Source organism: Acomys minous (genome assembly GCF_964271855.1).
Source record: "Acomys minous genome assembly, chromosome: 10".
Lineage (NCBI taxonomy): Eukaryota > Metazoa > Chordata > Mammalia > Rodentia > Muridae > Acomys > Acomys minous.
The window spans coordinates 101410120-101433923 of record NC_140491.1 but is presented as its reverse complement, the minus strand read 5'-3'; the positions used below and the strand labels follow the sequence as shown (position 1 = coordinate 101433923).

Below are 23804 nucleotides of genomic sequence, written 5' to 3'. Positions count from 1 at the left end.
ATTTTTCTAAAATTTTGAATCAAATCCATTATTTTCATTGAAATAAAAGATATAATTATTAAAATACATTTATAGTCAACCTCATAGTTAGAAGAAAGGAAAGCCAACTTTGGAACATTTTCTGGTCTTCATAATTAGTAGTCAATCTTGATTCTGTCCTCTCTTCATTTAATATATATATATATATATATATATATATATAATTGCAAACAAATAAATTATTGAGAAAGTATATCATTCATATTATGTTAAAATAAAAGTAATTATCCTAATATTAAATTGCTAATATTATTTGATTCACTTTTCATATCTAACCCCAAAGAAAACTTTAAAAAGTGATAGAGTATTAAAATATAATAATTATAAGATTGTAGAAAATAGGGCAAAGGCTAGAATAATCTTTCTGAATCATAAAAATAAATATTACAGATTTATGTGTTAAAGTTAGAGGATCCTGCTGTATTCATTAAGTGATTTTTTTTACCTCAAAATAAAAATTTCATTATAGGTGTCACCTTTTGCTCATAAAGATGGTTTTAAAGGTCCCTATGAAATATCAAAGTTTGCAAAAGCTTACACATTACATATATGTATTTTTATATAGCAAACATAATTAGTCACTTGTGAATAAATAGTACATTAAATATTGGCCATAATTATCTGACTTGTTATATAAATTAATATAATTCATATTGGAGATAATGAAAATTTTTAAACTAGTGAACAATAATAAGGTGTAGTTATTATTTCTGAGCTAAACTCTAAATTTAATTGACATAAAATCATTATCTGTTAAAAGAGGTTTCAATAGAAAGAGACACTACATAAAATGGTCTAAAGTTTTACTTGTTTATAATGTAACATTGGATAAATATTTACTAATGCTCTTTTATTGAAATTAGTTTTCATACAATATAATCTGATCATGGTTTTCACTCTACCAACACCTCAGTAGGCTCCACACAGTGATAGTAAGTATGCTTTCACTATTTAGCCTCTCAGAATTCTGTCCAAATGCAAGTTAGATTAGTTCTATTTAAAAGCTGCTACCAGCTGAAGGAAAACTGTTCTAACTACACTATTGTTAATATTCTGACTTACCACAGGGAAGTTCTTTATATTCTTGTTGTCAGTAATTTTTCCCACTGCTTTGGGTCCAAATGAAAGCCATGGATTTCTATCACAGGGTGTAAGGATGCTGTCTTCTCCCTAGAATCACGGTCTTGTCTTTGGTTCCTCGGTAACAGTTCACTGAAGCTTTGAAGTAAAAACTGAGATCATCAGATAATTGTAATGTTTTATGTCTAGTAAAAAAGGTTTGTTTTGTAGAATTACCATGATATAAAATAGTAATCATTTTAAGTGTCTTCTGAGAACTATTATTTGGTATACCGGTATTTATTTTGAAGCCTTAACTCCTACAGAATATTTAATGTAGCTTGGGATAAGTCTTTATTAACACTGTTTTTTTTAAACTAATCTTTTCATACAATATAGTCTGCTCACAGTTTCCCATCTCCCATGCCTCAGTAAGATCAACATGGTAATACTAAATATACTTTCACTAATACTTATTTAATTAATAGTCCTCCATTTTAGTTTAAGGTACTTTAAATTAATTTACCCACTTTCTACAACCCACCTTTATAACTGATATTAATAATGGAAGCTTTCACTAGTAGAGATGGCACATCTACTGAAGCAGTCATTTAATAAGGTGTTATAAAAAGTACTTAACCAATATTCCATCTGTGCAGCATACCAATGCTTGTTTGGCTGATGGGTGATGTGTGATCATTATTAACACTAAGATTTCCATGTAGGTTCATAGGAACCTCAAAGTCCATTTTAAAATTAATACTTTAGACACAAACTTATTAACAAAGAATCATTGAAAATGAGCATTTTTTTTTATTAGCACCTGAATTTTCTTAAACTTACATTATAATCTTAATAAATGAAGCATTTTTATGATAAGCAGTAGCTTCCCATATTCACATGTTGTTTAGAAAGTAAGGATGATAAATGAGCCCTTCCGTTAGAGTGACGTTCCACCCCTCTGTAAACCAATATTAGGAACTTGGCTGAGTTTTGCTGCCGTTACCGTGCGTACTGTATCTGAGCCTCCTGTGTATGTGTGTATAGGTGCAGACATACTGCTTGATCATAAAGTTTGGGAGGGGAGCCTGTCTGCATTGTGATCAGCACAGTGATCATAATGACGAGTTCAACGCTGTCATGTCTGAGTCTGCCATGTTTACTTCTGTTGGATTTTTGTGTCAGCATTTGCATGTGATGCTCCCTTAAGTACCTTGAAAAATAATACTTTATGACCTTCTCTTTCGACAGTAAACTTTGATATTAAAATGGGTGGTGTTGGTACGGTCCTTAACATTTGGATTCCAATACAGTTTATTTTCTATTTGTCTTGTTTAAAGACTTTCTATCTATAGCATCCTGCTCCCTATTCTGTCCTGAAAGTAAACAGAACATATTTAGATATTATTGCACAATTTTGAAATCTCAACTAATTAAATTGCTTTTCTGGCAACTATCAGCTCTGTCCTTTTAGACACACAACATTGGAAACTTGACACTTGCTTAGTAATGTTCCCAGAGGTCAGCTCTCTCCCCCAAATTAACTGCACATAAGTGGGTATTAAGATAATAATGGTAAGTGTGGCCCATAACTTCCCAAATTATTCTTAACACAAAATGCTCCCTCTTGCGAGCTTTGCCCAAATGTTTACTTAATAGCATTCCAGAATTTATTTATTTATTTATTTATTTTTGGCAAGATGTGTAGATAGAAAGATTAATTGTAGATGTGCCATAGGGTAACTTGGCCTCAACATGTGTTTCTATGTTTCTATAGTCACCATGCTGTTAAACATTCTTTGTGACACTTTGCATGACTGCTCATTAAATGAGGCTTGCTGTCACACTTGAACATTCGCTAAATGACCTGTTCGGTGGGGGTTGGTGGATTCCTTTGTAGAGACGGCACGGATCGAGCTCCTCGGAGTGCAGCACAGTTGATAACCCTCTGCCAGGAGAAGGAGAAGAAGCAGAAGCCGAGCCTGTAAACGCAGACGAGCCGGAAGCGTGTTTTACAGATGGTAAGGGCAAAGCCAGAACTCTCACTTTTCGCTGGCGCTTTGAGTTTTGTCTTACTACATAATGCTATCTGGGAACTCTTTGCCTACAGAGGGTGTTTCTGATCTCCGAAGCGTGCTCTTTATCTAAGAGTCCCCAGCCATCTAATTTAATGGATTACTAGGTGTTGCTAGCATTTCTCTCTCTCTCTCTTTTTTTTTTCAAACATTAAAGTGATTCATTAAGACTAAATAATTCGAGCCGGGCGGGGTGGCGCATGCCTTTAATCCCAGCACTGGAGAGGCAGAGGCAAGAGGATCGCTGTGAGTTCGAGGCCAGCCTGATCTACAAAGTGAGTCCAAGATGGCCAAAGCTACACAGAGAAACCCTCTCTTGAAAAACAAAAAACAAAAAAGCAAAAAAACAAAAAGAAAAGAAAAGAAAGACTAAATAATTCTTTGGATTACATCAGTGTCTATTGTTATGTCTCCCTAAGGGAAATAATTTAATATGATTGACTGCTATGTCTCAAAAGGCATCCCTAGCCTAGTTTCAGAGGACGCAGAGCATCCCACCATTGTTTTTCTTCTACTTCTCTGAGAGTAATAAAGTCTTTTTCTGTTTCTTTAATGACAACTTTTAATGCGCCCTATAAGCAATGCCATACTGAAATGCTATGCTGGAAACCAGAGAGGTTTAAACCATGCCTGTGGCTTCAGTGAGCGTTCCTGGCCTATTATGCCTTTAAGTAAATATGTGTATCTTTGGCCTCACTCTTGAGAGCTAAATCTGCTTAACAAGAGCCTACTGGTCATATCAGATATTCCTTGAAGCATTCAAGTTTCACATATCCTATACCACTCCTGGCCATATACCCAGAGAAGACTCCATAATACAGATATTTGCAACCCCATATTTATTGCTTCTTTTTTCACTGTGCAAACATTGGCATGCTCACGCATACACATACATGCGTGTGCACACACACACATACACACACACACGTATACTAAGAAAATTTACATTTTTGCAGGAAAAATGGATGAACATATAATGTATAATATTAAGTGAGGTCATCCAGTCAAAGAATAAAAAAAGACAATAATATATGTATTAATGTAAATAAATGAGTATGTGGAGACAGCATAACATTGATATAGAGGACACAACCTCCATTCTGAATACCTATTCTAACTATGTAGAGGATGAATTATATAGACTTTGAGTCCACTTCATAATACTCTTAGAATTTTCCAGGAACTTCAATCAAATTAAAACAGTTGATAATGTTTTTAAAAAGTATGCAATTCTATCTAAATAAGCATTATACTACCTAAATAAAACCACAAATTGGGGTCCAGGCAAAAGTTCCATCTAATAATATAAGGCACAAATTTTGACCCTGGTAGACATGCATTTTAATTCATTCATCCTTAACTGCCTCTGAGAGAGAGCATAATTTTAAAACCTGGAATTTCAAATTTAAAACAAAGTGGAAATAACATGCCTTTCATATAAATATTGAAATTTTCACATGACATCATTTTATGTATTATTAAACAGACTACTTATCTTGTATTCTTCTTCACTTTTCTAAATGTTTGCAAGCATTTAACAATTCCACAATGGAAACTGTGCTAGCACCAAGGCCACCGACTCAGTCTACCCATTGGATTACCTACACCAATGCTCTGTTTAGAAATTACTAACTTGCTTTTAGCCTCCACAATTTCCTTAAAATTCTCCTATAATGGTCACATATTAGGCCATGTGACTGGAAAATAAAGTTATCTAGACTACAGTGATAAACCTGGATTCTTTTTAAATACACATTAGATTTATTTTATATGAGAAGCAAAGGAGCTTATGTTATTATCTGTCTATGTATTTTGTGTTTACAGGGATTAGTGCTGTTGGCAGAGCCATAGAGTTTTCTTTTTTTTTTTTTTTTTTTTTTTTTTTTATTCTTTTTTTTTTTTTTTTTATTATTAATTTATTCTTGTTACATCTCAATGGTTATCCCGTCCCTTGTATCCTCCCATTCTTCCCTCCCTCCCATTTTCCCCTTATTCCCCTCCCCTATGACAGTTCCTGAGGGGGATTACCTCCCCCTCTATATGATCATAGGGTATCAAGTCTCTTCTTGGTAACCTGTTGTCCTTCCTCTGAGTGCCATCAGGTCTCCCCATCCAGGGGACATGGTCAGAGGTGTGGCACCAGAGTGTGTGAGAACGTAATATCCCACTCTCCACTTTACTGTGGAGAGTGTTCTGTCCATTGTCTAGATCTGGGTAGGGGTTTAAGGTTTACCGCCTGTATTGTCCTTGTCTGGTGCCTAGTTTGAGTGGGACCCCTGTGCCCAAATCTGCCTATCATAATGTTCTACTTGTAGGCTCCTAGGACCCTCTGGGTCCTTCTACTTTGCCTTTCTCTCATGAATCTCACATCTAGAGTCCCACTAGAATGTCCTCTCCTCTGTCTCTGTTTCCTGGTAAGTGAAGGCTTTCGTGGGACATGCCCGTTGGGCTAATATGCAGATATAAGTGAGTATATACCATTTGAGTCTTTCTGCTTCTGAGTTAACTCACTCATTATGATCATTTCTAGCTCAATCCATTTATCCACAAATTTTGGGAATTCCTTGTTTTTAATCGCTGAATAGTATTCCATAGTGTATATGTACCACAGTTTCTTTATCCATTCTTCTACTGAGGGACACTTAGTTACTCTTACTAAACAAGTGAAGGACCTGTTTGAAAAAAATTTCAAATCCCTAAAGAAAGAGATTGAAGATGACATGAGAAGATGGAAGGATCTACCTTGCTCATGGATAGGGAGAATTAACATAATAAAAATGGCCATCCTACCAAAAGCAATCTACAGATTCAATGCAATCCCTATCAAAATACCTACACAATTTTTTAAAGACATTGAAAGTTCAATTCTGAACTTCATATGGAAAAACAAAAAACCCAGAATAGCTAAAACAATCCTGTACAATAAAAGGTTCTCTGGAGGAATCTCCATACCTGATCTCAAATTGTACTATAAAGCAATAGTAATTAAAACTGCATGGTACTGGCACAGCAACAGGCTGGTTGATCAGTGGAATCGAATCGAAGACCCAGATATGAATCCACACACATATGGTCATTTGATTTTTGACAAAGAAGCCAAATCCATTCGATGGAAAAGGGATAGCATCTTCAACAAATGGTGCTGGTCTAACTGGATGTCTAGAGTTTTCTTAAGAGGGGTTGGGTAAAAAAATATTGAAAGTTTTCCTTCTGTCAGAAAGGTGGCAAGTGCCTGCAATCCCAGTCATTAGGAGGTAGAAGCAGAAAGGCCAAGAGTTCAGAGCTTAGCTTCAAGTAGCTGGGCTCCAGGAGACCTTGTCTTAGAACAAACAAAAGGAATTTAATACAAACGTATGGCTTTTTTTCTCCGCAAGTTGTTTAACAGCCATGTAAAAATACATTTGTACAATTTTTGTCAAGATTTCTCCTGTCCAGTTTAGGACTAACATTACTTAGTTAATTACTTAGTTAAGTAAGTAAGACTAATTTACTTAACATTATAGTGTAACTAGAATGATATTGAGCTAATCAGTTTACCACTTTAAACCAGAGAAAAGTCTTAGAAAAACACATTTAAGCTCAATATAATGGATTAATTATGCTACTTCCAACTATAAGAATCATCTTACTCAGAACTTTATAGAGATTGTTTTTAATTCTACAAAACATCAATGAGAATAATTTTGGGTTAGTCTGAGAGTCTTAATACGTTCTAAACTTAGACTAGTTGTAGAAAAATATGTTCTGATGGCACATTTTCAAATCAGCTAGGTCTGGACCCATGAAAAGTGACCGAGACACAATATCTCTTAAGTAATACCATGGATTATATTCCTGGAGACTGTACACTGCTGCCAGGACCTGTTGTGGTTTCCACTGGAGAATCTATAGTGTTGCCAGGACATATTTCAGTATCAGGCTCAGCCTAGCAAACAGGGGAGCCACTTTTGCTCAGTCTCTGAACCACTGAGTCACTCACTCATTTATTTAACCAATAAACAACTAGTAAATTCTGTGTACATCATGGGCGCTTCTATGCACTAGAATATGATAGAGATGAATAAAACAATGCCCCTTTTGTAAATAAGCATCTACAAATAAGCAGATCAAAAGGGAAAGGAAACTACTAAGAAAGGGCCCATCCTGTAAGTACTGTGACTCCTGGAGGCCTTTTTTATAAAGGTAACTTTTGATCAAGCCTAGAAAAAAAAATTAAGTGGGCTATGCAAATAAATGAAGAAATTATTTTTGAAGGTCAACAGAGGCACTTCTCTCTGGTGAAATAGATCTAACATTTGAGGAAAATCAAGGAACCAGTATTTATTGAAAGACTGACAGGCAATGAGAGAGATAAAATTCGACATGGTAGACATAATAAACCCATCCCAGTGCCTGTCACAGACTTGAACGACAGCAAGGACCTAATTATAAAGTCTCATGGCATGCAATCTTAAGAGGGAACAGGTAGGTGACAACTGCACACTCTTAGTGATTTCTTGGAAGAAACCCAGATTACTGGGTCATGGCTTTGTAATTCAAGACTTCTGCCTCCTTCCTTAGGTGTCCTTAATAACTTAGAAAGGAAATAATGATGAGTATGACAAACCAATTATTTCTATATTGTACTCCTTTGGAGTTACTCAATTAGTAATTTATATAATCAGAATCTGATTTAAAGTGTAACCCTTTTTCTAAAAATCATAGATTTTCAGTTCATTGTGGAGGTGGGCCCAGTTTGTCTTCTCTTTAAAAATATACTGAGTTCATCAACTCTTTGTACAAACAACTAATAACCAATTCTCACCTTGATAATAGAATAAGCAACTCCATTCAGTCTTTTCCTTACTTTAAGAAGAAATTATGAATGAAATATTTGTTTCAGAACACATAGACACTTTTAATTAAAGGATTAAAAAGCTTGTTTTCCTATTGATTGTTTTACATTGATCATATTGATTACATTGTAATACTCAGTGGAATGCTGTCCTTAGATGGTTTCTTTGTTATTGGGCACATTGTTTTAACATGATGAAACCCTGCCTAGACTTTATGTAATGCATCACAAAAGCAAACTAATGAACCCGCCCAAAAGACAAAGACCTGACCCTCTGGGACTCATTAGGCTGTTTAGAGATACTGTAGTGTTTACGTTTAATTAATAGTCTTTCTAAAGAGAAGATATGATAAGCTTGCTAACCAGCTAGGTTGGAAATCCCTGAGGATTTGCCTTTGCATGAAAGTCAGGCAGGCGACTGAGCACTCCTGCCTCAAATAAGAGAGAAATTCTCCATGGTCTGGGAAACCCTAGAGGCAGTGTTTGTGAAGCTTTGCCTCAGACAAAACTTTCCTTACTTTTCTAATTGCAATGCATGGTGTTTTCCTTTCTGTAGTCATAAAAAAACCAGCATTTCTTTTCATTTTAAGACAATCAAAAATACATCTCAACTAGCAAAATCTTGATTAACATTAATTTCTCCTCCAACGATTCTTTTTAATAGTAATTCTGGTTGTTTTTTATTAAGTTGAACAATTTAATAAATGTTGTAAATTTGCAATGATGATTGTCTGGCCCATTGTGTTCACACTTCCGTTTGCCTGTCCATCACTGGCCCATCATTGCAGCATCCTGGCTTTCCATGAGCTACACTAGCCACTTCCACTGTGTCTCCTCCTTCCACTGGTCCCAGTGGTATTCAGGTCAGTGCTTAGCAACTGTCTGTCCAAGAAAAAAAAAATCTGCACACAGCATTTTAGTATAAGAATTTCTGAAGTTGATATGTACAAAATTAACAAATAATATTATATGTGACTACTTTACGACACTCTACATGTGTTAATGTGTCTTATAAAACGCTAATGTTGAATTCTGTGACTGCCTATAATTGCAGTTGAGTAAATTTAGTTCATGAGAACCAGTCAGTGTCTTAATATATATTAGTTACTGAAAGAAACAATTTCACTCCTGCATTAATGATTTGAACAATTTTTTAATAACCACATAATGGAGGTTGAGGAATGAGAAAGCTCTTCTCAATGACTTCTGCTGTGCATAAACATAAAGTAGACTTACTGTTTATCTATTTCATTAACATGGCCCCCATCATTTCATTACAGGTACACAAAGACACACACACACACACACACACACACACACACACACACACACACACAGGTCCCCACCAATTACGTATGATGGTTTTTACTGTTTAAAGGTTTCTGCCAAACTGGTTTCACACCATGGCTATGACCTTGCTGAATGTGTGATACACAGAAGCCAAACAGCATGACACATTCCACCATCCGAAAGGAAAAGCCACGTGCAGCCTCAAGAGTATGAGACAGAGAACAATAATTAGGAAAGGATGAACTCCTAACACTTTCTACTTAGAAAGAAAAGTCTTGAATTCTAAGTTTATTTAATTTAACCTCGTACAATGGTGACTTTAGCCAGCACATTTCAAAAGTTCCTGATAGTTTCCCAGGAAGTGATCATGAACCACTATGGTTCCAGCACGTGACTGAATCCTGTCCCCTAGTGGTATTGTCACAAGGTGTTCCAGATGTGAGCGATCCCATTCTTAAATATTTTGTTCCTTTGACTTTCATGAAATAGTCTTGATCTCTGGTACACTTATCCTAATCATTTCTAGCTCACATTTCCCCTCTGACTTTCCGATTCAGACTTCAAATATTTACCCCATACCTATGTTAGAAGATTTACTGAGATCATTAACTCATCAGTCACCGAGGAACCTCATATTTTTACGAGGTTCTAAAGCCATTTTTATGACCTTCAGTCACTAAATCCTGCTGATGATACAAGACAAATGTCTTGAATCTGCTGTTGCTCTAATTTCGCATTACTCTTTCCCCTGGGCAAGGATACAGTATTAGAACCTTATAAACTCTATGGCTTTGAGTTTCTCTTCCACACACCAGCACCATATACTACTGGGGATAACTAATTAAATTGCCTATAGCATTCTTCATAGCCATCACTCCTAAACCTTGATCTATTTGATATAATTCCTGAGGCAGAATAAAACTGTTTCATAATCTGTCCAATTACCGTAACCATGTATCTCTCACTTATATCGCTAAGAGCATTACTGCTCTAGTCCCTAAAAAATGACTTTATCTGATGCCCTTTGCAATGGATCTCCTTCCAAATTCTTGCTTTTACTGAACGAAAACTCTTTCTCATACTGATATATTAATTTATTTCAGGCTCTGCCTCTTCCAGGCAACCTCTGCTGACTTCTTTTTCAATATGCAGGCCAGGTTATGTAGAGTACTTCATTCTTCCTAAATGACCCCTATGTCTGTGGTTTTAGTTGACTTATTCACTTATAACATTAACTTCTGTGCCTACTCAACCTGAGTAAAATAAAAAACCAATCCCCTGCAGAGAAGAAACTATATACAAAGATACATTAAAACATTCGGTGTATAAAAAGAATGAATAAGCATAAACATTTGAAATAAAATTGTCCTCAGTATTTCTAGCAAGATAATTTAGCTATTTTGAGTTCCATTTTAGTTCTTTTAAACTTAGAACAGATAAAAATATATTTATTTGCATTATCTAATGACATTTCCCTTTTTATCTTACTTTCAAGACGTCTCATTACTTTTCTCAATATTGTCTAGAATATCGTTTCACAAAATGTTTTGTCTTCTGTTTGTGTTTACCCCATCAAATTTGATACGTTACCAAGGATGTCACTGAGCTTCTGATCCTCTTGCTTGGATTACAGGTGTGCAGGCTCACTGCCTCCACCTGAATGCATGATTGCAGGACCAAACAAGGCTTCGTGTTTGCTTTGCAAACATTCTACCAATTGAACCATACTTCTAGCCCCTCAGTGGTTCTTCTTGCTGTATGCAGTTTATTTCATTTATGTATAATAATATAAATATATGCTAAAAAGGAAATATAACAAAAAATTGGAAAAACAGACAAGTTTTGAATTCAGGAGTAGAACTGTGTCAAACTACATTATCTGTCAGCAAAGAAAGCTTTGAAATTAGTTTTACTTCACTCTTACATTTCTCCCATTCGTTCATTCATTTCTTCATTAAATAATTTAAATAGTGTGGAAGAAACCAATAAATCAGAAAATTGCACATGGCAAATATGTTCTGAGTTAAAGAAATAATTGGCAGATACTAAGAAATGCCATCAAAATTAGAAAATAAAAGAAGACGATGTGATTGTGTGAGAAAGCTGTCCCTTATTAATATATTCTAAGCTTCTTACCAGATTATCAAGGTATTCTATGCACGTTGTTCTTGCCAGGTTGTGTGAGGAGATTTCCGTGCTGCCAAGTTAACGTGGACTCTGGGAAAGGGAAAGTCTGGTGGACCATCAGGAAGACTTGCTACAGGATAGTTGAGCACAGCTGGTTTGAAAGCTTCATTGTTCTCATGATCCTGCTCAGCAGTGGAGCTCTGGTGAGTGAGTCGAAGACTGGACTCATAAGTTAGAATCTTTACACACGAAAAAATGAAAGGGAAGTAAGGCAGGCTTTGCTGAAGGATTAGTCATTTGGCTACTGTGAATGTGGTTCCTCCTGACTTCTTTCTTAGCACTAGAGCGGTTGTATATAAAAAGGCTACTGACTTGTTTAAGATTTATTTTATTGCTTAATTGTGTGTTGCAGGCATGTGAGAGTACAAAACATGCCCACAGATGCCAGGAAGGGGCATCTGATCATTGGAAGTGGAGTTATGCATGATGTGAGTCACCCACTGTGGGTGCTGTGAACCGAATTCAGGTCTTCTGCAAGAGCAATATGTCCTTAACCTTTGGGCCATCTGTATTTTGCCATGTTGTTTTTGAAATGCTTACCAGATCTGAGAGTTTTTTTTTTTTTAGGAGAGTCTGTAAGGTTACTTAGATATAAAATCAAACTCATGTGCAAGTAGTAATGCTTTTACCTTTTCTTCTTGCATCCGTAGCTCTTTTATTTCCTTCTTTTGTCATATTGCTTTAGAGTAGCATTCCAAACACTGTGCCGCATAGGGATGGAAAGAGTGGGCTGAGGTCTTCCTGATTATAGTAGGAGAAGCCTGAGTTTTTCTACATCTAGTGTGACACTGACTAAAGGTTTGTAACGCATAGCATTTGTCATGTTGAGGAATGTTTCCTCCGTTCCTAGCCTCTATGACCTTTACCATGGAAATTTGTCAAAGATCTTTTCATCATTTGTTGATGAATTTCCATGATTTATGTCTGAGCTGATTTATATGATGAAATATTTATTTATTTATTTATTTATTTATTTATTTATTTATTTACATATGTTGAACTAACCCTGCATCTGTGGAATGAAGCCAACTTGGTCATGATGATCTGTTTCATATAATTTTGAATCTCATTTGAAAATGATTTGTGGATAATTTTTGCATTTATATTTATCACCGAGAAAAGCCTGCAATTTCTCTCTGCGTGGTGTTTTTGGGAACCCTGCATTCTTCATATACTACATGAGAAGAGCCCGAAACTACTGAGTACTGATTTCTTAGCAAGTCTATCTGAGTCCTATCTAGTATATCTCAAGCCCATAATAACTAATAAAGTCTCTCACTTTGTCTTATTCTAAGTCATATATGGGTCCAACATATTATAACAATCACTTTTCTTAAAATGTGCACAAAGGAGAATGACATTCTGGAAGGAGGGATCTCCAATCAATTAAACAAATCACACAAAGCAAGGAAACAGGCTCTCAGTTTGTTGCTGTTTTTGCTCAAGTAGTTTTCCAAGTGAAACAGTTTTTTGAAACTCCTATCTGTCAAATAAATGCAAATGATAGTTATAATATGGCAAATAATTACCATATCTTATAATTTTAATAAATATTTTTCTCATTAATTTCTTAAAAATTTCTGAGAAGTATAAAACTCCATCACTTAACAAAGACACTAAACACAAAATTTAATATGTTTTTCCATATCTCAAATACAATAAATGTCAGTTATAACTTCAAAATCACTTCTTCTTTAACCGAGACAGAAAACACACCAAAAAGTAAAAGAAACAAACAAGTATTACCTGAAATGAGGAGTAATAAAGCCTAAAGCCTCAGTCTTTCCTTGACTTTACATTTCTACAACCGCAAAATTGGCTGGCCCTGGAAACTGAGACCATGAATCTGAGTTCAGGAGCCTGGCTCTGGGACAAGACACAGTGAAATCTCTCAAGAGGAGCATCTTTTTTCTAAAAGATTTATTTACATATACAGTGCTCTTCCTGCATGTACACCTACACGCCAGGAGAGGGCGCCAGATCTCATTATAGATGGTTGTGAGCCACCATGTGGTTGCTGGGAATTGAACTCAGTGTCTTCAGAAGAGCAGCTGGTGCTCTTAACCTTTAAGCCACCTCTCCAGCCCAAGCATCTTATCTTGTCACCAAGATTCACTGTTCCTCTCTTGGAACCTGTACCTTAATTCTAAGAGGAGCCTTCTTCTTTGGCACCACATTCCATCCTTGCTGTATTTTGGAGATATGGTTTCTGCTTAAACAGTTTACATGAGTCCTCTAGAACTTGGAGAAAGGCACATGAAAGTCTCCAGAGCTAGCCTTCTCCCCAACCGCCACCCCACCTCAATACTGCTTACTTTTAGAATATTAGCCAGTGTTGTGCATCTTAGCAGAACTGCCCGTTCTTTTTTACCTTGCTTCTCAGTTTGCTTCAGTACTGGAGTCAACAGTTGGAAAAAAAATGTGCTAAGGATCATTTTTTAAAAGTACTGACACAGATTTGGGGGGCGGGAGGCAAGAATGGGTGTAGTCTGTGACGTCTGTGAACATGGACAAGTTAATCAGCAAAGCAATCTTATCTAGCTCTCATTTCCTCCAACAGGGTGAGTAGCAAAAGAAAACGAATTCAGATGTGCTTTGATTAGCAGCCATTGTAAATACATCCATTAGTTCAAGTCTCTAAATCTATTTAAATTATCTCCAAGAGAATTCATGGCTATGACTGCCTTATCGTTGCCATTTTTAGAAGTTTATGAGGAGTGTAAATTCTACTCGCATGGAGCAAGAGAGCTGAAGGAGGTTCCTGACCTTGTAGGTGGCTATGAAGTAGAGTGCAGCTCCACAAAGGTCTATAAGAGAGACTGACCCTGGAATGAGGTTCAAAAGGATTAGGACACTTTCCATTTGAATGGAGGAAAAAAAAAAAAAAAAAAAGGACAGACAGGTGAAGTAAGAACTCTTTAGTTTTAGAGACCATCACTCTTTCAGAGGATCACATGTAATTTCATTCTTTTGCCATCTCTGTGCCGCTGGACACAATGAAAAGATTGTATAACTAAATTTTACACAGGAGCTGCAAGGCAGGGGAAAGCTAGCCAAGTGCTTTTCACACCGTTGTTTTCTGTGATGTCCTCACCAGAACTTATCTTTTCTGCTTCTCCACTGAATCACAAATATTAAACTGTACATGGATTGAAATTTGAATGATGTTTCTACAGGCCTTTGAAGATATATATATTGAAAAGAAAAAGACCATTAAGATTATCTTGGAGTACGCTGACAAGATATTCACCTACATCTTCATCCTGGAAATGCTTCTCAAATGGGTGGCCTATGGGTATAAAACATATTTCACCAATGCCTGGTGCTGGCTGGACTTCTTAATTGTTGATGTAAGTATTTTAGAAGAGAGTTTAATGAGTGATTTAAGTGGTTTGTTCTCACAAATGCTTTTCTATATTATTATTTTGTCATCTTCTTCTTTTTTAAGGCCAGAAGCGTATGTTTTTAGGAATATTAATTTAGCTTATAGGGATATGCTTTTAATGAATAGAGCAGAAAATTTTCAACCAGTGTCACTTCCCTTCCCCCCTTCTCTACCTAACACTTGGAACCTATCCTTGCATATGTTTCCCAAAAACGAAAGAAATGTAATTTTAAAACTACACATTATGTGAGACCAGAGAGATGGCTCAAAGGCTTCTCTTCCAGAGGACCCAGCTTTAATTCTCAGCACCCAAATGGTGACTCACAACCCTCTATAAATGCCTATCTCAGGTAATATGATTCTCTCTCCTGGACTACATGGGCACTACACACACACGGTGAACAGACATACATGTTGGAAAAATGCTTACACATGGCTCAAAAAACAATTTTCTTAAAAATTCACACGATTTTAATATCATTCCAGTTAACATTAACAAAATATTTAAATGCAAGAGAATCCTTGAGAGATAGAAACAGAAAATAGCAGATGAATGTTTCTAAGGGAGAAGATAATAATTTTCACAACCTTAATATCAGAGATGAAGGGGGGATATTCAAGTTGTCTGACATAGTAATTAAACTTTAAGTAAAAATTCAGAATTAAGGTAAATTCTATGATACAGATAAGAAAAGGCAAGGGAATATTTATCTCAATCATATTCACAGAGAAATAAAAAAATGAATCCCTTTTATCATTTTTCACTAATTATCAACTACCACCCCCTACAGAAGGGCAGCAAAGGATTAAAGTCATCATTAGTTACTTCAATAAATTCAGAGAACATTTTAGGACTTAGATGATGGAAAATGCATAAGAATAGTTTACATGTTATTTTTAAAAAATTGAAAAATGATTTGGGAGCTGGGGGCACCTACCATGTGTGAGGCATTAAATATTCAACAGAGAAAAGTAAATGATGAGGAGATGGTGAATTGTTGTCATTGCTTCCTTATTAGTTTGATTTGTTGACAATGTCATATACATATGCACTAACTACTGCACTTCCAGCTTCCCTCCAACACAGTCCACATTAGTCTATCTAGTGTTGTTTTTGTTCAGCTCAAAGGTAGAGGCAGTCATGTTAGTAAAACTTTCTGGTGTAGTTTCTGATATTCCTAGAAAGTTTATGTATTTAGGGATATACATGTGACAATAATTAATGAAAAAAGAGGCCATGAAGAAAAGGAGGAGGGGGTATATTCTTAATCCCATAAATCTGAGGGGAAAGGCCACTGCCCCAAATCATCATGGCTGTATTAATTATAGCAATCAGTTAGTTAGAGCAAGCTTTTTAAAAATTCATGTACATGGGTTGTCTCTCCCTAAAAGTGAGGCTCAAGAGATCATTATTAGACATGAGTAAGATAAGGGATTTTACAGTCGAAAAGTAGGGGGTTTCCAAATGGGGGATTTGGCAGGCAAATAGGTCAGGTTGTAGAAACAGAACACAGCAACCTCTTGAAACAAAGACATGCTTGCAAAATGATCGTAACAGCAGATGGTCAAACCTTTGGAAACAAAGGCATGGTTGCTATTTCCTGGAACATGTAATGTAGAACCATTTGAGGTTAAGGTTAAGGTTTCTCAATCCTTGAGAAACAGGTTTAATTATAAACAAGAATGAATCTAGTTTGTCTTTACTAAAAGATGATTTTCAAGTCTAAGGTGGATGTAGGTTGATTTATTAAAATGAGAGGAATTAAAGGAAGGAAATGAAGTGGGAAATTATAATAGTCCCCAAAGATATAAGAAATACTTTTAAAATTGAAAAAAAAGATATGTGTGGGGTCATGCACATATGTTCTAAGTTATGGACCGAGTTGCAATATGTCTCAAGATTATCACATATTTGCTATCAGAATATTCAGCAAATGTTTGAAGGAAAATTCTGCTATTAAAGAATGCTCTAATTTTAAGTAATATTTTTTTTAATATTTCTTATGAAAAAGAGAGCATACCTTTTTTTTCTTAAGTGGGAAATAATTGACGTGCATGACTGAATCAGTTTAGAAATGGAGTCATGGGCCCAACTTGCTGTAGGCTGTTATAAATGTATGTTCTATTTGGTAGGATATTCTGAAGTGACTGCACAAGGACATCTATTCCACAGAACAGTTTACCTATCACTAGCAGCAGCAGTGAACTTCTGACTAATGAAGCTTTTGCTCTCTAAACCATTAAGTAGAAACTGACCCAAATCTACTCCTCTCTAGAAATTCCAAGTCTCCTTGACATTGCATTTCTCTTATGTTGAAGACATCATTCTTAGATAAGTGCCTGCTATGGTAAATAATAAACAGAAATTACTCAGAGACGGAACTCACTCAGAGATAGATTTGTTCTTCACTGAGGAACTCACTGTGCTGTTCCAAAAGAGACGATGATTTCCTTTCTGCAGGTGTTCTTTCTTTTGAAATAACTCTTGAGAAGAGCACACATTCCTATAGTGTTGTCATGTGGTGGCTAGGCCATGCCGTGATGAAATTGTTGTATATTTAGGTAAACCGTTAAGCAGTGAGTCATCTAGTCTCAATATAACTTCAGTATAATTCACAATTCCTTTCCATAAATTATTATAAGCAGATCTTTGATGACAAACGTGGCAAATTGAAGACAATAAGTAATCTTGTTTGGAAATTGTCCTGATCTCAGTCATGAATCTTCAGGTGGCTTTCTAAATACAGGCTATACTCATGTTTGTATATATTTAACATACTTTTATTACAGCTTTGGAAGCACACTTAGGTGTGACATTAGTTTCATTTTAATAGATAATTTATTGGTTGTTGTTATTAAATGTTCAGACATAGTAAACAATTAGATAACCAGTAATTACTACATAGAAAAATTGTGTGTGCTGTTTCTATTTAGATGTTATAATAAGTAACCTTTCTTCCTTCCATTATTTTAACCTTCCATAAAACCTATTTTCTTTGAAAAGCTTCTTTCTTACCTGTTGGGGGGGGCTGACTAGATAGGTTTATATACAAAATTACATTCTTTTTGTTGTTTTATTTTAGTGCAGTTTATAACTGAATTTTCTGTGTCTGTTACTTCATTAAAATTGTTACTGAAAATGCCATTTTTTGCAGGTATCTCTGGTTACTTTAGTAGCCAACACTCTTGGATACTCAGAACTTGGTCCTATTAAATCCCTACGGACACTGAGGGCTCTAAGACCCCTAAGAGCCTTGTCTAGATTTGAAGGAATGAGGGTAAGAAAACACCAAACTCCCTAATGTAAAATCCTTATTGTTTGAGGTAGTTCTAAAACAAATGAAAAGTTATTATAGACTATCATAGCATACATACATATGCATATACATGTGATATGTTTGTATATAGTAAGTACATGTGGAATTATGTACCTACTATGCCACAAAGTAGTAAATGATACTATAATCTTCTTTTTATATAATATGGGTAGAAAACCATATGATCCTAATAAATTGCCTTTCTTTTCAAAATTAAGGTTTTCTGATGCTGCAGTTAAATGATGAGATCACTAATAGTCCTGATAGCACTTCTTATATACACATCAATGATTTGCCTCATCACATGCCCAAATGATTTTTGATTAAGGAACAAACTTTGGTAGGGACCATAATAAATGAAAAGAAGCTGAAGTAACATTAGCCATGATTAATAATGAGTGGTATTATATCAAAATTACATTTAAAGAATCTAAGCCCCAAGAGTTAAGTTCTTTTTGCTATATGCTGCATAATATCCCCCAAAGAGTGTTAATCTACAAAAACAAAGTGGTGAAACATTCACTACAGTCAACAAAGTTTTAGAGGCTTTATACATTAAATTGGCAACTTTTTCATACCACCCATAGAAGAAAATGCCTATATTTCTTGCATTTAGTACATCATTTGTTACTATTCATCTTTCTTTTTTACTATTTAATTATTTTATTCAGATTACATCTCAATTATTATCCCATCCCTTGTGTCCCCCTTTTCCTCCCTCTCTCCCTTTTTCACCCTATTCCCCTCCTCTATGTCTGTGATCAAGGGGGACCTCTTCTCCCACTATATGCTCATAGGCTATCATGTCTCATCTTGGTAGCCTGCTTATCATTCCTCTGAGTGCTGCCACCAAGCCTCCTCACTAAGGGAATGTGGTCAAATATGGGGCACTAGAGTTCGTGTCGGAGTCAGTACCTGCTTTCCACTCTACTGTGGAGAATGTCCTAGTCCATTGGCTAGATCTGGGTAGGGGTTCGAAGTTTACTGCACGTATTGTCATTGGCTGGTGCCGTAGTTTGAGCAGGACCCATGGGCCCAGATCTGCCCATCATAATGTTCTTGTAGGTTTCTAGGACCTTCTGGATCCTTCTATTTCCCCATTCTCCCATGCTTCTCTCACCTAGAGTCCCAATAGGATGTCCTCCCCTCTGTCTCACTTTCTTTGGGAAGTGAAGACTTTCATGGGACATGCCCCTTGGTCTAGTGTCCAGATATATGTGAATATACACCATTTGACTCTTTCTGCTTCTGGGTTAACTCACTCATTATGATCATTTCTAGTTCAATCCATTTGTCAAAATTTTCAGGATTACCTTGTATTTAATAGCTGAGTAGTGTTACATAGTGTAAATGTACCACAGTTTCTTCCTCCATTCTTCTACTGAGGGACACTTAGGCTGTTTCCAGGTTCTAGCCATTATAAATAAGACTGCTATGAACATGGTTGAACATATGTCTTTTTGTGTGGTGGAGAATCTTCTGGGTATATTCCAAGGAGTAGAATAGCTATATCTTGAGGAAATCCTATTCCCAGTTTTCTGAGAAAGCATGAGATAGATTTCCAAAGTGGTTGTACAAATTCGCATTCCCACCAGCAATGAAGGAGTGATCCCCTTTCTCTACATCCTCGCTAGCATGTGTTTCACTTGAGTTTTTTATCTTGGCCACTTTGATGGGAGTAAGATGGAAACTCAGAGTCATTTAATTTGCATTTCTCAGATGACTAGAGACGTTGAGCATCTCCTTAAGTGTTTTTTAGCCATTCGATATTCCTCTGTTGAGAATTCTCTGTTTAGTTCTGAGCCCCATTTCATAATTGGGTTGTTGAGTTTGCTGGTGTTTAGTTTTTTGAATTCTTTATATATTTTGGATATTATCCCTTTGTTAGATGTAGGGTTGGTGAAGATCTTTTCCTAGTCTGTGGGCTGTTGGTTTGTTCTGTTGACAGTGTCTTCTGCTTTACAGAAGCTTCTCAGCCTCACGAGATCCCATTTATTAATTGTGACCTTAAGGCCTGGGCTGTTGGAGTTCTGTTTAGGAAGTTGTCTCCTGTGCCAATGTGTTCCAGACTCTTCCTCACTTTATCTTCTAACAGATTTACTGTCTCTGGTTTTATATTGAAGTCTTTAATCCATTTGGACTTGAATTTTGTGCATGGATCTAATTGCATTTTTCTACATGTAGACATCCAGTTAGACCAGCACCATTGCTTAAATATGCTACTTTTTCCACTGAATAGATTTGGCTTCCTTGTCACAAATCAAGTGCCCATATATGTGTGGATTCATTTCTGGGTCTTCGATTTGATTCCATTGATCAACCAGCCTATTGCTGTGCCAGTACCATGTTGTTTTAGTTACTGTTGCTCTATAGTTCAGATTGAGATCAGATATGGAGATTCCTCCAGAGGATCTTTTATTGTACAGGATTGTTTTAGTTATTCTGGGTTTTTAGTTTTTCCATATGAAGTTGAGAATTGATCTTTCATTGTCTTTAAAAAATTGTGTAGGGTATTTTGACAGGGATTACATTGAATCTGTAAATTGCTTTTGGTAAGATGGCCATTTTTACTGCGTTAATTCTCCTTATCCACGAGCAAGGAAGATCATTCCATCTTATGATGTCATCTTCAATTTCTTTATTCAGAGTTTTGAATTTTTTTTTCAAGCAAGTCCTTCACCTGCTTGATAGAGTTACTCCCGGTAGTTAATATTGCTTGTGGCTAACGTGAAGGGTGTAGTTTCCCTAATTTCTTCCTCTGCACGGATGTCCTTTGTATATAGGAAGGCTACTGACATTTTTTAGTTAATTTGTATCCAGCCATTTTGCTGAAGGTGTTTATCAGCTGTAGGAGTTCTCTGGTGGAATTTTGGGGGTCATTTATGTACACTATCATATCATTTGCATATAAGGATAACTTGACTTTCTCCTTTCCCGTTTGGATCCCCTTGATCTCCATTTGTTGTCTTACTGCTCTAGCTAGAACTTCAAGTACTATATTGAAGACATATGGAGAGAGTGGGCAGCCTTGCCTGGTCCCCAATTTTAGAAGAATTTCCTTGAGTATATCCCCATTTAATTTGATGTTGGCTATTGGCTTGCTGTATATAGCCTTTATTATGTTGAGGTATGTGTCTTGTATCTCTGATCTCTCTAAAACTTTAAACATGAATAGGTGTTAGATTTTATCAAATGCTTTCTCTGTATCTAAGGAGATGATCATGTGGATTTTACTTTCAGTTAGTTTATATGGTGGGTTACATTTATGGATTTCCATATTTTAAACCATCCCTGTATGCCTAGTATGAAGCCTACCTGGTCATGATGGATGGTATCTCTGATGTGTTCCTGTATTCATTTTGTGAGTATTTTATTGAGTATTTTGCATCAGTGTTCATAAGAGAAATTGTTCTGAAATTCTCTTTCTTCATTGAGTCTTTATGAGGTTTAGGTATCAAAGTGACTGTGGCCTCATAGAATGAATTTGATAATGTTCCATTCATTTCTGCCTTTTGGAGTAGCTTGAAGAGTATTGGTATTAGTTCTTCCTTGAAGGTCTGGTAGAATTCTGCACTGAAACCGTCTGGCCCTGGGTTTTTTTGCTTGGGAGGCTATCAATGATTGCTTCTATTTCTGTAGGGGAAATGGGCCTATTTAGCTTGTTTATCTGTTCTTCACTCAATTTTGACAAGTGGAATTAAGCAAGAAAATTGTCCATTTCCCTTATATTTTCAAATTTTGTGGCATATATGACTTTGAAGTAGGATCTTATGATTCTTTGTATTTCTTCAGTGTCTGTTGTTATGTCTCCCTTTTCATTTCTGATTTTGCTAATTTGGATAGTGTCTTTCTGCTATTTAGTCAGTTTGTTAATGGTTTGTCTATCCTGTTGATTTTCTCAAAGAACCAGATCCTGTTTTTTTTTTATTGTTCTATTTGTTTCTAATTTATTGATTTCAACCTTGATTTTGATTGTTTCCAGATGTCTACTCCTCTTGGGTGTTTCTGCTTCTTTTTCCCCCATAGGGCTTCCAGATGTGTCATTAAGTTGCTTATGTAGGATGTTTCCGATTTCTTTCTAAAGGCACTTAGTGCTATGAATTTTCCTCTTAGCACTGCTTTCAATGTGTCCTAAAAATTTGCATATGTTGTTCCTTCATTTTCATTGAATTTCAGGAAATCCTTAATTTCTTTCTTTATTTCTTCCCTGCCCCAGGTGTCAATAAGTAGAGAGTTGTTTAGTTCCCATGTACCAGTAGGTTTTTTGTTATTTCTGTTGTTCTTGAAGAGCAGCCTAAGACCATGGTGATCTGATAGGATACAAAGTATTATTTCAATCTTCTTGTATCTGTTGAGGCTTGCTTTGTGACTTACTATGTGACCAATTTTGGAGAAGGTTCCATGGGGTGCCCTGAACATATTTCTTTGTGTTTGAGTGAAAAGTTCTATAGATACCCGTTAAATCCATTTGATTCATAATGTTGGTTAATCTCATTATTTATTGGCTTAGTTTCTGTTTTGATGACCTATCCTTCAGTGAGAGTTGGGTGTTGAATTCTCTCACTATTATTGTGTGGGGATCGAAGTGTGGGTTAAGCTTTGTTAATAGTTCTTTTACAAATGTGAGTGTCCTTGTATTAGGAGCATAGATGTTCAGAATTGTGCTATCATCTTGATTGGCTTTACCTTTGATGACTATGAAGTGTCCTTCCTCATCCCTTTTGATTAATTTTGGTTGAAAGTCTATTTTGTTAGATATTAAAATGGCTATGCCAGCTTGCTTCTTGTGACCATTTGCTTGGAATATTTTTTCCAGCCTTTTACCCTGAGGTAATGTCTATCTTATGGGTGAGATGTGTTTCTTGAATGCAGAAGAATGTTGGATCTTGTTTATGTATCCATTCAGTTGTACCGTGTCTTTTTATTGGAGAATTGAGACCACTGATGTTGAGAGATATTAATGACCAGTGACTGTTAAGTCTCTTAATTTTGATGTTGGTTACAGTAGAGAGTTGGTGTGGTTGTGCTTTTGCGATGGTGTAGTTTTGGTTGTAGCTTGTCCCTTTGGGGTGGAGTTTTCCTTCTAGTAACTTCTGTAAAGCTAGATTTGTGGATATGTACTGTTTGAATTTGTTTTTGTCATGGAATATTTTGTTTTCTCCCTCAATGGTTATTGATGGTTTCACTGGGTATAGTAGTCTAGCCTGGCATCTGTGGTATCTTAGGGTTTGCAAGACCTCTGACCAGGCCCTTCTGGCTTTTATGGTCTCTGCTGAGAAGTCAGGTGTGATTCTGATAGGTTTGCCATTAAATGTGACTTGGCCCTTCTCCCTTGCAGCTTTTAATATTTTTCCTTGCTCTGTATATTTTGTGTGTTGATTATTATGTGATGGAAAGTATTTCTTTTCTGGTCTGTTCTATTTGGTGTTCTGTAGGCCTCTTGTATATTTATAAGCATCTTTAAATTGGGGAAATTTTCTTCTATGATTTTCTTGAAAATGTATTCTGGGCCTTGGAGTCTGGCATCTTCTCTTTCCTTAATTCCTATTATCTTCAGGTTTCTTCTTTTCATGGTGTCCTTGATTTCGTGGATGTTTTGTGTTAGGAATTTTTCAGAC

The 23804-nt window shown here is 36.0% G+C and overlaps 1 protein-coding gene and 1 long non-coding RNA gene across 3 annotated transcripts in view; one reads left to right on the top strand and one right to left on the bottom strand.

The window, feature by feature from the left end:
* LOC311606770 overlaps positions 1-23804 on the bottom strand; it is a 122102-nt gene that overhangs the window by 42287 nt on the left and 56011 nt on the right. The window lies entirely within an intron of this gene.
* The window catches only part of SCN9A (sodium voltage-gated channel alpha subunit 9), an 88498-nt gene that overhangs the window by 45267 nt on the left and 19427 nt on the right, over positions 1-23804 (top strand). Inside the window, exons 17-20 of the mRNA XM_084798168.1 lie at positions 2999-3119; positions 11473-11627; positions 14661-14834; positions 18025-18147. Coding sequence (XP_084654294.1) covers positions 2999-3119; positions 11473-11627; positions 14661-14834; positions 18025-18147 — 573 coding nt within the window. The remainder of the gene's footprint in view (positions 1-2998; positions 3120-11472; positions 11628-14660; positions 14835-18024; positions 18148-23804) is intronic.